The 12414-nt window shown below is 35.8% G+C and overlaps 1 protein-coding gene across 3 annotated transcripts in view; it reads left to right on the top strand.

Annotated features, from left to right (window-relative positions):
• The first annotated feature begins 228 nt into the window (after window positions 1–228).
• The window catches only part of SEPSECS (Sep (O-phosphoserine) tRNA:Sec (selenocysteine) tRNA synthase), a 42037-nt gene continuing 29851 nt past the window's right edge, over window positions 229–12414 (top strand). Inside the window, exons 1-6 of one of the 3 annotated variants that reach the window (XM_079153608.1) lie at window positions 229–493; window positions 1310–1464; window positions 3202–3320; window positions 3832–3990; window positions 4842–4995; window positions 8371–8473. In XM_079153608.1, coding sequence (XP_079009734.1) covers window positions 380–493; window positions 1310–1464; window positions 3202–3320; window positions 3832–3990; window positions 4842–4995; window positions 8371–8473 — 804 coding nt within the window. In that variant the 5' untranslated portion in view covers window positions 229–379. Of the gene's footprint in view, window positions 494–670; window positions 1048–1309; window positions 1465–3201; window positions 3321–3831; window positions 3991–4841; window positions 4996–8370; window positions 8474–12414 lie in introns of those variants that run through there. The other 2 variants (XM_079153606.1, XM_079153607.1) reach the window with 2 other exon arrangements.

The following is a 12414-nucleotide window of genomic DNA, read 5'->3' on the forward strand; positions in this document are numbered from 1 at the left end:
GCCATTGCACTTCTGTATCCTCAGCACTTCATCCAAGGGCAAAGTCCTTTCTAAAGTTCTACTCTTGGTCTCAGGAAAAGTAGGGTTTAACTAGACCAATCAGATGCAACCTGAATTTTAACACCGCCTCCTCCCATTCACGCCTGAAGCCGGCTAAACAGGAGGACTCCCTTGCGCATGCCCAAATCCTTCAACTTCCTGGTGTTCCCAGCTACAAGTTTGCGCACGCGCAGGAGCGGGCGTTGATGATTTTTGGCTATTTTTTGTCCCAAGGCCCCGCCGTACCGTCCAGGCGGCGAGTTGCATTCTGGTTCCGTCGTGTGTCCGGTGTGTCGGGGATTGTACTTCAGTCTAACCCGCCTCGGGCGCCAAGGGCGTCATGAATCGCGAGAGCTTTGCGGCGGGCGAGCGGCTGGTGTCGCCGGCTTACGTGCGGCAGGGCTGTGAGGCCCGTCACTCGCACGAGCACCTCATACGGCTGCTTCTGGAGAAGGTACCGAGGTGTCGGTCCCCCGCCAGCCGCGCGCCCGCGAGGCTCCGGCTCCGCCCCGCGCCCGGGTCCATACCGGGTCCTACCTGCAGGCTGCCCTTCGAGGGCTGAGGCTTGTCCCAGACTGTCGCAGCTGGGCTCGCCCCGCGGTGCTGCCCGCTCTCGGTGGCGCCTCAGCCTCGCCGCAGCCTGGAAAGTGCTCTCGGGGAGCGTGCGGGGTCGGGGTGCGGAGACCCTGATCTCCGTTTTCGGAACCACGTGAGGGACAGTCCCAGCTCCTTTGCTTTTTGTTTTCTGAAAGAGCGAAGTCCGCGTCTTTCGCGCCCCCAAGGCCTCTGGCAGCACTTTGGTAATCCACGGTCCGGCGACTCGAGCCGGGATGTTTCCGCGGAACTTCAGGGTCCCGCTCCTGCCGGTGTTCCCGAATTTTAATTTCACTCAAGCGTGACAACCCTGAATTATAACACCCTGGTTGAATAATCTTCATTGACAATGCGGTGTATTGGTTTTCCCTTACTCAGACCTACTGAGACTTAAAAATCCGAGTGAATCTCAGGGTAAGCATTTATCATCACTTCCCGCAATCTGTAGATAGTCGTAATCAAGTGTAATACGAATGTTTTGCCAATTTGAGGTTTCTTCATAGTGCTGAATTTTATCCCAATTTTAGGAAGCAAGGAGCATGGCAAAATACACATTTAAAAGTTTTAAAATACATCGATGCAAGGTTAACATCGTCTTGAGGAAGATGGTTTACTTGCATATAATTACAAGCGTTTTTTTTTTTTTGTTTGTTTGTTTGTTTTTTTTTTTAAATAGGGCAAGTGTCCAGAAGATGGTTGGGACGAAAGTACTCTTGAACTTTTTCTACATGAACTTGCAATCATGGATAGCAACAATTTCTTGGGCAATTGTGGTGTGGGAGAAAGGGAAGGGAGAGTGGCATCTGCATTAGTTGCTCGTCGTCATTACAGGTATTTTTTTTTTTTTTTTAAGTAGATGTGAAACCATTTCTGTTTATTTTTTCAAGGATGGTAAACATAATCGTGGCAGTATTTGGCTTATAAAATTGTACAGGGACAAACCACTTTACTATTCAGATGGGGTGTGGAAACTAGATTCAACAGGGAGATGGAAGCAGTTTATCTGAGCAGGTGCTTTTCAAAGACAAAAGTTTAGAAGTACTATTAGGTGGTGTTTACCCTCTCAGGTTCTGGGTATGTTCTGAAAAGAACGTTTAATCTTTTGATTGTAAGGGTTTAGAATACTTGTAAGGTTGTTTATAGTTTTTCATATTTCTCTTCTAACATTGCAGTTTTTGTTGGAGAATGATTTATAGTTAGAACTTTAATAAAACATTTCCATCTGTATCTGAGTCCCATTTTATTAATATTTATTTTTGTTGAAATAGAAATAGGAAAAAGTATATTAGATTATCAGTTCACTTTTATTCATTATTTCAGAAAGTTTTTCATCAGTTCTGATAACTGTGATTAATTGATAGTGGTTTTAAATATGACGATTTGTTTTTCAACCTTTCTGTAAGATATATGTAAACGCTCTTAAAAACTCCTGTCTTCCATGATTAAATAATGATGAAATTTTCCTAGGCATACTAGGATTTTATTTTTTATCAAAACTGTTAAAGTCAGAACTAATGATAAAGTATAAATTGAACGAATATTTCAAGTTTAACAATTTGTTTATATCATAGTTGATAAGTAATAAATGCTTTGTTCATGATGTTTTGGTGATAAGGAAGTGCAACATGAGTGTTCTGTGATAATCCCATTACACATAATTTCTGATTTTTTAAACTAAATTACAAATTATTTCAGATTACAAAAGGAATTTTTATTTTCAAAAGTATTTAGAGGCATCTTTAAAAAGGCATCATCTAGTTTAAAGCGAGTGGATTGGCACAGTAATTTTCAAGAAGCTTATGTCTTTAAAAATTAGGGCAATTTTTGAAACATAAGCTCATTGCTATTAGAACTTACCTTGCTTCTCTGGTTATAGTGTAGTTTTCCATTGTTGCTTAACAAACCATACCAAAACTTAATGGCTTGAAACAGTCATATATTATTATTCCTCAAAGTTCTCTGTGTTAACTGATTCAGCAGGGTGAGTATTGTTTGGGTCTTTGGTATAGTTGTGGTCAGATGTTGGTAGCCAGTTTAGTCATCTGAAGGTTAAAGTGGGCATTTTATTCAAGATGACTTACTCACCTTGCGTGGGAACTCAGATGGCCTCTGACTTGGGCTCCTCCCAGCTTGGCAACTTGATTTGGAGAGGGGGTGCCCTAAGAGTAAGCTAAGAGTCCTGGTGGAAACTGTATGTAGGGCTTCTTAGGAACTAGCTTTGAGGTTCCAGACAATCACTTCTGCTAAATTCTTATTGGGCAAGCAAATCACTAAAGTAACCTAGATCAGGTGGAGGGGAATTAGACTTTGTTTCCTGGTTTGGGCATAGGGAGAAAAGGAATTGAGGGTAGCCATCTTTGGAGACTAGGGATCACCACAAAATTGCGTAAATTGTTTCAATTTAAATGAGATATTTTCACTCCATTAATAATTTATGAAATATATAATTATCAGCTGAATATTTATTGCCTCTGCTGTTTTTTGGTTATTGTATTTGTATACTTGTATGTTGAATCACTGAAAAAAACTGAATGTATTTGTCCAGTCTTTGGCCCATTTTTTGCTCAGGCTCATTCATGGAATTGGACGATCGGGTGATATTTCTGCTGTGCAACCAAAAGCTGCAGGCTCAAGCCTTTTGAACAAGATTACTAATTCTTTGGTCTTAGACATCATAAAGTTGGCTGGTATGTACTGTGTTAAGTGTAAGACATTTGGTGCCCAGACAATACACCTTTCCTTCTTTTAAAAAGAATATGACTGCCTTTTTTTTGGTATGGAGAAATGAACCCAGGGTCCCTTAATCACTGATCCACTCCCTTTTTATATTTTATTTAGAGATAGGGTCTATCTTAGTTGCTTAGGTCCTCACTGAATTGCTGAGGCTGACTTTATTGATACTCATGATCCTCCTGTCTCAGCCTCCTGAGCAACTGGGATTACAGGTATGTGCCACCATGCCCGGCATAACTAGCTTTTAAAAGGACACACACATAAGAAGTGTTATACAGTAAGACAGAAAACCAGAGTCATAACCCCAGAGGATGAATTTGACAATGATCTTTTTGGGAGTGAGTACAGAAAAAGAAATACTCAGGCTACAACTCTTATTATTTGAAGAAAAATATATCATTTCTCTAAGAAGGATGTTAGTTTTTCAATGGGATAACTAATTTTTGTTTTCCTTCTCATTTGTAGGTGTGCATACAGTGGCCAATTGCTTTGTAGTTCCTATGGCAACTGGTATGAGTCTAACTCTATGTTTCTTAACGTTACGACACAGAAGACCAAAGGCAAAGTATATCATATGGCCACGAATAGACCAGAAGTCCTGTTTTAAATCCATGATCACTGCAGGTAAAAAAAAAAAAAAAAAGAGAGAGAGAGAAGAGATCTATGTAGTGTTTTAAATATCCCAGTGAGAAAATTCAAAATTTTGTACAGCTAGGTAAATGAAAAATTAAATCCGTTCTGTATTTCTTTTTTTTTAATTGTGATAAAATACTGTGTGTGTGTGTGTGTGTGTGTGTGTGTGTATTGCTACATACAACTTTTAAGTTTATGGATACTTAAATATTTACCATTAAAGGGTACATAATTATTATTTGTGGGACCTTTAATTGGATTCCAGTTAAATATACTCTTTCCATTGAAAATTTAAAGAGAAACTTTATATTTTGATTATAGAAGCCTACTGTGAGCTGATATGGGCCAGTGGTCTTCAAACTAGTGGAATCAATTATATTTTCTTTAAAGGTGAAACACAGATGTTTGTGATTTGTTTCAATACTTGAATTATGTTATTATTTATGTCCACCTCTGAAATAAAGTGAGCTGTCAAGTAAAACTAAAATGTTGCTGATTTCTGTGGACTGAAATTGAAGAGGACTAGTGATCCTTTTTGTTATCAATATCTGTTTTTACTTTTGTAGATATCTATTTAATTTTTGTTTTTCTTACTTTCCATAGTGACTCTCTTTTGTCATATCAAAATGTTAAAAAGATTGGCGATCCTAATTGTCTTGTCCTTCACATTGTTTTGACCTGGCTTTGACTAATGCAAGCTTCGTGCCAGGTCTTTATTACTAGAGGAAGGCTCATCAATCAAAATGTTTAGAGTTCTTATGTGGAACAGCACTCTGTGTTGAGTTCCAGGATCTGCCTTTATTGTTCACACTAACATTTAGGTTTCTGATTGGCTTGGTTAGGTTTTGAGCCTGTGGTGATAGAAAACGTGTTGGAAGGTGATGAACTGCGCACAGACCTGAAAGCAGTGGAGGCTAAAGTCCAGGAACTTGGGCCTGATAACGTGCTGTGTATTCATTCTACTACATCCTGTTTTGCTCCAAGGGTGCCTGATAGGTAAATAATTTGTGAATATTGACCTTTAGGTGTTTGTCAGTATTTAAAATAAAGTCTATATGCTATTCTCAGATATGCTTAAATAACATTTGGTGGTAAATAGTGGACTGCCCTAGGAGGGTAGAGTAACCTTATGGAGAAATAGCATGATGGCTTGGAAAGTAAATATTTACTGTAGAAGGAAAAAAAACAGTTAGTACAGGGGTGGAGATCCCTTTGTCACCTGAGTAGATGCAGGCCATCTGTTTTCTTGCCTTTTTTGCTTGTTGGTTGGTTTGTTTGTGGTACTAGGGATTCTACCCAGGGCCTTGAGTACTTTAGGCAAGCCCTCTATCACTGAGTTGCATCTCCAGTCTTTTTTATTTTTATTTTGAGACAGAGTCTTGCGAAGTTGCCCAGGCTGTTGGAATTTACCATCCTCTGCCTGAGATTCCTGAGTCCCTGGGATTACAAGTGTGCAGCATATGCCCAGTTTGCTTTCTTGCTCCCTGTTTCCTCTCTTAACGTCTTTTTCCTCATTGTTTAGTAAAAGTTTCTTTTCTAAGCTCAATACTGTGTTTAGTTGTTTTCATTGTTCCCTTTACTTCTTTGACCTTGTTTTTGGATGTAGGAACTGTTAGTATTAACAGATTTTAAATGGAATATTTTAGGATTATTTATTTTCCTTTGAGTTTCTTTTAATTGGAAGATTAAATTCTGATGTATATTGTGTTTACAATGGTCGTCTTTTTGAGGATGATACAAATATTTAAGAGAATAAAAGCAAAGGGGAAAGAAAAGCTATGAAGGATAGCCACAAGTTTTTATTCTGAAAATGTAATAGGACTTTAGTCTGTTAGTACAGATTTCTGTTTTTGACAGCAACTGTTTTTGTTTTATTTTAATAATATGAACATGAGTGCTAATAATTTGTAAGAACTATATTGACTGGACTTTTCTTGTATCAAGTTATACTCTGGCTTTCATATAATCACATTATTTAGCAGTAATTCATGCATGTTAGCTTTTATTATAGACAGATTTGGAGAGATAATTTTAAAACCATGCTCTTGAAAATTTATCTTGCTACACTCACAAATCTGTGAATTCTAGTTTTTGATTATGTTGTGTCCATGTTAGTGTTTTTTATTTTTTACTTAACATTTTAAATTTGTGTTGAAATATTAAACATCTCTATTCTTATTAGATGGTCTTGATATCTAGGAAAAAATTTAATGTGATAAGGATAAATCACATTTCTAAAAATAACATGGATATTTGCATTAGTTGGATTATTTATCCTTGGAGAGGGTTTTGTTTTATTTTGACTAATGTTTATAGTATACGTGGCACAGTGTTGAGTATTTTACATTTATTTTCTCTGTTAGAAAAAAGTCGTTAGTTTTTTCAATCAGTTAGTGAAATTCTCATTTGTCACTTTTTAGTAGGGTTTTGTAATGAATGTTTCTGTTAAGAGGGAAGTTCAGGAAAATGGCAGTGTACCTTTAGTAATATGTTAGAATTTCTGATTTTATTAAATTTAAAAGTTACATTTTGATTCCTTTATATCAAGTGTAGTTCCTTTAACATCTCAATTTTAGTGGGTATCGCACATATTTTGTTTTGATTAGTTAACTGGACAGGGAATATTATAGGGGAAATCTACTTAAAAGAGATGTTAAAAAAAGGGTATCATTTCTCTTAATTGATTAACACCTTAAATTAGATTCTGAGTTAGAAGATAGTTTCATCCCTATGGAAATTATTTTTCTGCCTTTTCTTGCTTTTCATTTAATATATTTTCATATACCCTACTAATGTATTTGGTCAGATTATTTAAAACTATACTTACAAGTGATTTATTCTTTTTAAAATAGAACTTTAATTTTATTATGTACGTTATTTTCAAGGAAGTTCATTTTGAAGAATATTTTCATCAGATCACATACATGTGAAAATGCTTTTTATCTTGTGAATATGTGTGTGTATCACAGGTCTATTTGTTAAAAACATCTGATTACTTTTAAGTAACAAAAGGATTTCTGTACTGAATTGTGAAGTTTATGAAAATAGATGATACAATGAGTTTCAATTCATGAAACTTCAGGGATGCCAATCGAAAATTTCTGATGAAAGTAATCTTATTTCTATTTATACTAAAAAAAGAAAATGTATCATCAAATTTGATAATGAACCATAATGTATATTTGAAATATGTCCTTTTAGAAGAGAATTAAAAAAAATTTTTTTTTAGTTGTAGAGGGACACAGTACCTTTATTTAATTAATTATTTTATGTGGCGCTGAGGATGGAACCCAGTTCCTCACACTTGCTTGGCAAACGCTCCACCACTGAGCTACAACGCCAGTTCCTAAAAGAGATTTTTTATTAAATGAAGATGCTTTGCTTTCAAATTCTTTTATTAGGTAAAAGAAAACTTTAAAAATTGTTATTAAACAATAGGAATGAGTTTTAGTTCCATAGTGAAGACATTTCTAGTGCAGATGACTTCAGTCATAAATAGTATTTGGTTTTGTGAAGGACCCTCTTTATTATATACTGAGACTTATTAGCTTCATTTAAAGTTAGACTGAAATTGCCTTAATATGAGAAGTGTAAAATGAGTGAATAAGTATAGATTTAAGTAATTATTTAAAAGATTCTGCTAGTATACAGGTTGTTAGAAAATGACACTTATTTTGGTACTGAAACATTCTAACATCCTATATTTTTTAATACATTAAAGTCTATTTGAAAATGTATTTTTTAATGAGGGTTTAATGTGAGATTTCTTAAGATTTCTAGTTGTGCTAATTATTTTGCATGTTCTATCAGTATGGTAAACAATTAGAAGCATTTAAAAAAGAATATACCACTTTGTGAGGGGTCAATATAAATAATCTTCTTGTATATAGAACATTTTTTAATGATTTGAAAGTTACTGTCTAGCTGGGCGTGGTGGCACTTGCCTGTAATCCTAATGGCAGGAGGATTGCAAGTTCAAAGCCAGCCTCTGCAACAGCAAATCACTAAGCAACTCAGTGAGACCCTGTCTCTAAATAAAATACATAAAAGGGCTAGGGATGTGGCTCAGTGGTTGAGTGCCCCTGAGTTCAATTCCTGGTACCCCCCGCCCCCACAAAAAGAAAGTTACTATGTAAGTTTTTATAAATTCGTTTTTTCTTATTTATTGGTAACATTAATTTACAAGCTTTTTTTAGGTTTTCTAAAGTTCTTGCTTTGTATTTCCAAACTGCTGAATTATATGCTAAGAGACTACAAAAGAAATTTTAGTTTGTTTTTCCCCTGGTGTACATTAGTGTTGGTTGTTAAGTTAAAAAGTTTCTGCATTGTAATCTATAAAGCACCGTGTCTTCCTGGTGTATTTGTGCTTAGATTAGAAGAACTGGCTGTGATTTGTGCTAATTACGGCATTCCACATATAGTCAACAATGCCTATGGAGTGCAGTCTTCAAAGTGCATGCATCTTATTCAACAGGTAAGCGCTTAAAAAGATACGTAGAAGAAAGTAGATTTTAACATTCAACAGGATTATTACTTTTGTCTTACAACCTTAAATAGTAAAAATAGTTACCTAACACTAATATTGCTTAATATTGAATGCATTAGAAACTTACATCCAGTATTCTCTCAGTAAAACTCCTTATTCCTTGGCTTTATGGAGGTAATTGGACAATAGCTTTGTTAGTCCCAAATTGGTGTAAAAATATTTCATTAGTTTTTTACTTTCTGAGAATGTTTTATTACTAGGATCCTCATTTTTCTAATAGTATTTTAGAAATTTATAGTGTTTTGTCCACATTGTAGTATTTTTAAAACTATATTGATGATTGTATTCTGTATTTAAGGAATCATTTTATGTTATTATTTTAGATTTTATTTTATTTATAAGCATTTTAACAAACTGTGAAGTTGTGGGGACTTTTTGTTTTTATTTTTCATGTTTGTTTTTGGTTTTCTTTATGGTACTGGGATTGACCCCAGGGGGTTCTACCACTGAGCTAGCCCCAGCCCATTTCTTTATTTTTAATCTTGACACAAGGTCTCAATAAGTTGCTGACCCTCGTCTGGAACTTGTGATCCCCCAGCCTCAGCCTCCTGCTTTGCTGGGATTACAGGTGTGGGCCACCATGGCCAGAGTGGTTTTGTTTTTAATGCAAACATCAGCTCCATCCTGGTGTTCTGTCTTAGGCTCTCAGTTTAAAATATGCTGTTTCCTATTCCACTCAGAATAAGAGTCAGAGGTGTGGCCCACAGGACCTGCGTGTTTAGGCTTCTGCCTCTTTTCTGACCCTCTCACCTGCCCTGCTCCAGCCACCCTCACTGCCTTTTGCTGCCTCCAGCATGCCACAGATGTGCCTGCTTCCAGGCTTTTGCTTTTGCTCATCCCTCTTTCTGGTTTCTTTTGTGGACTGTTTCATGGCTTCTCCCCTTACTTTTTTTTTTAGGATAATGAGACTTTTTTAGATAGCCTATTTACAATAACACTCCCCTACTCCTTCTAGCATTTCCCATACCCCTTTCTCTGTTTTACCTATTCATTGGTTTTTTTGTTTGTTACGAGGGATCGAACCACTAAGCTACATCCCCAGAACTTTATTTTTTATTTTGAGACAGGGTCTTGCTAAGTTGCTCAGGCTGGTTTTGTATTGTGTTCTTCCTGCCTCAGTCTCTTGAGTTGTTGAGATTACAGGTGTGTACTACCCTGTCTGCTTCATATTCATCGATTTTAAGGTGCATAGTTTTCCACATTATAACATCTCTGAAATTGGAATGTCTTATGATCAGTGATGTCTTACAACGTAAATTACCAATGTTTTGTCTTACATAGTGGTATATAAAGTAGTAATCTTAAAATTGATGGGCTTTTGCTGTTTTTCTCCATAGCTTTTGTTTTTTTTTAGTCACCTTCTGATATGTTTATTGTTAGTTATTGACAGTAGTTAGAATTAAGGTTTTTTTAGGACTGGAATTTTGTTTTGTTTACTGTTAGTTTCTCGATATTTAGGACAGTACTTAGTATCTAATACATAATTGACAATAACTAATTACCAAACAAAGTGAAAGGGAAAGTGAAGTATTATATTTTAGTGATATTTATATGTGATTTTAATATACATATTCAGTTTTGACATGTATGATGCATGTTATGTGTACTTAAGTTATTCATAAATTACGACATTCTCCAACATGGTGAATGTACTATAAGGTTTAGTAGATACTAAGTCTAGTAAATCTAGTAACTTTTTGTTTTTTAATTTTGCATACATTAATTTTATCTTTGATAAAGTGTGGTTAAAGTGATAGTAGTAGCCGATTTGCTTGCTTTCTTTACTCAGAGTTCATATCTGTTGGCATGGCACTGGCTGCAGGTAGCAGAAGCTCAAGTTGGCTTAACCAATAAGGAAGTGGATTAGTTTGAGTACACTAAGTCCAAAGGTGGAGTAGGTTTTAGCCATGATGCGTCAGGATTTCTTAAAACCATTACTAGGATCACCATTTTTCTGTTTACCATTTCCTTGATGTCATTTTCATTGTTTCTTAACTTTTTAAGGCTTTCTCACAGTTCTAGACTAGATTATATCTAATTTGTGTGGAAGCAGGGGAGGGTGTACAATTTTCTACACTGGAAATCTTTAGACAAACACTTTGTTTCAATTACTCATTTGTATTGCTCCTTTCTCTTTTCTCCTTCCTCTTCTCTTCTTTAATGTTTAGTAGGATCAGTTCTTTTGAAATTTAACTGTATCACATTAAAAGTTCAGAAAAGTGTGGAAGGAGTGGAAGGTCATTCATAACCGTTTACCTTTATAAGTACCACTAATAATTGTGTATCCACATTTTCTCTTTATATTTATTACTTTTTTATGTGTCATTATATACATTTAACATTAAATAATTTTAATTTTGTGTTTCTTTTCACACTACTCTAAAGTTTTTATAATGATCACTTTAACATTCTGTAACAGTTAGTTGGATATTATTAATCTAGAAGTGCCAGTGTTTTTAGGGCTCAAAGTGTATTTCTGAATACTAGAAAATTTGGCGAGATTAAGACCTTAAAAGAAATCGAGCTCCATAAAGCTATACATCAGAACACCCTGCTTTGTCATCATCTCTCTGCATTCATGAAGTGTTTTACTAAAATTTTAACCTGAAAAATAAAACTATGAGATGGGTGGATGGATTTTTTAAATGCAGGTATTGTTTTATTGGAGATACTGTATTCCTTCTAAAATTGATGTATCTTAAAAAAAAAAAAAGCAGTAAATAAACATTCAAGTTTCCCCAAATTGACTTTCATGAAAAACGTCTGTGGCACTATTGCTTTAATCCAAATAGATACATGGGTCTTATTGAGTGCTGGTTGCTGTTTCATGACATTCTAAATAATTACATCAGCTTTAATTCATGTCTGTAGCTCTTACTGGCAGCATATACCACATACTGCCTGCCCACCTTGTGTGTTTAGGCATCCTGGCAGGCTTTTGAAGTATCTTAACTAATCCTAACAATTTAAGGTATACTTCTTTTTGTTCCTGTTCTCTACATGAAGAAACAAACTCAGTGAGGTTAAGTGACTTGCTCAGGGTCCCATAGCTGCAAAATAGCCCATCTAGTTCAGTGTGACTCTAGAGCCCCATGTTTTTCTTTAAAAAACAAAGTACTAAAGCTTCAAGTCTTTTCTTGAGAAAATAGTATTGCAGTAATCAGGCAATCAATGAAGAAAGAGCTGTAACTAAAATGTTTTAAGAATTTCTTAAAATGTTTTTAGGGAATGCCCCAGAGTGACTTAATTCTGAGCAGATAGGATTTTCTGGTATACACATTCAGTTTCAAGAAGCATGCTTACGTTTATATTTACTAAAGTGACTAATTGGAATCTCATGGAATATGGATGTTAGAACAGATTTATGGCAAGGATTATAGTCTATATAAAATACACATATAGGATCAATTATTTTAGTCAAAATGGTTTATAAAGCTCCAAAAGTGTGAGAAGCAGCAACTCTTTACAAATTTGAGAGCAGTAGGTGTTGCTGCTACTTATCACAGATCCAGTTGTGAGTTCGTTCAGCAGATGTTTGCTGGGTTCCCACTGTGATGCCAGGCCCTAGGGTGTGTGCTGGCATTGATGTGAATACATCAACGTCCTTCCCTCATGAAGATTGTCTTTTTGGAAGTATGGCAGATATTGAGAAATACCCTGTTATTTGGAAGAGAGGGATGTTAGATTATATGGAGTGAGGCAGAGGTCTCTTCAAAAAGTAACTTTCAACCACAGCCTTGAATGGTATGGAAAAAGTGAAAAGAGAGAGAGAGGTTCCAGATAGAAGGTAACTGCAGGTGCCAAGACTTAGTGTATGCTTGGAATGTGTGAGAAATGGCAAGGAGGCCAGTATGACTAGGTCCCCATAA

This window comes from Sciurus vulgaris, assembly GCF_902686455.1.
Source record: "Sciurus vulgaris genome assembly, chromosome: 9".
Lineage (NCBI taxonomy): Eukaryota > Metazoa > Chordata > Mammalia > Rodentia > Sciuridae > Sciurus > Sciurus vulgaris.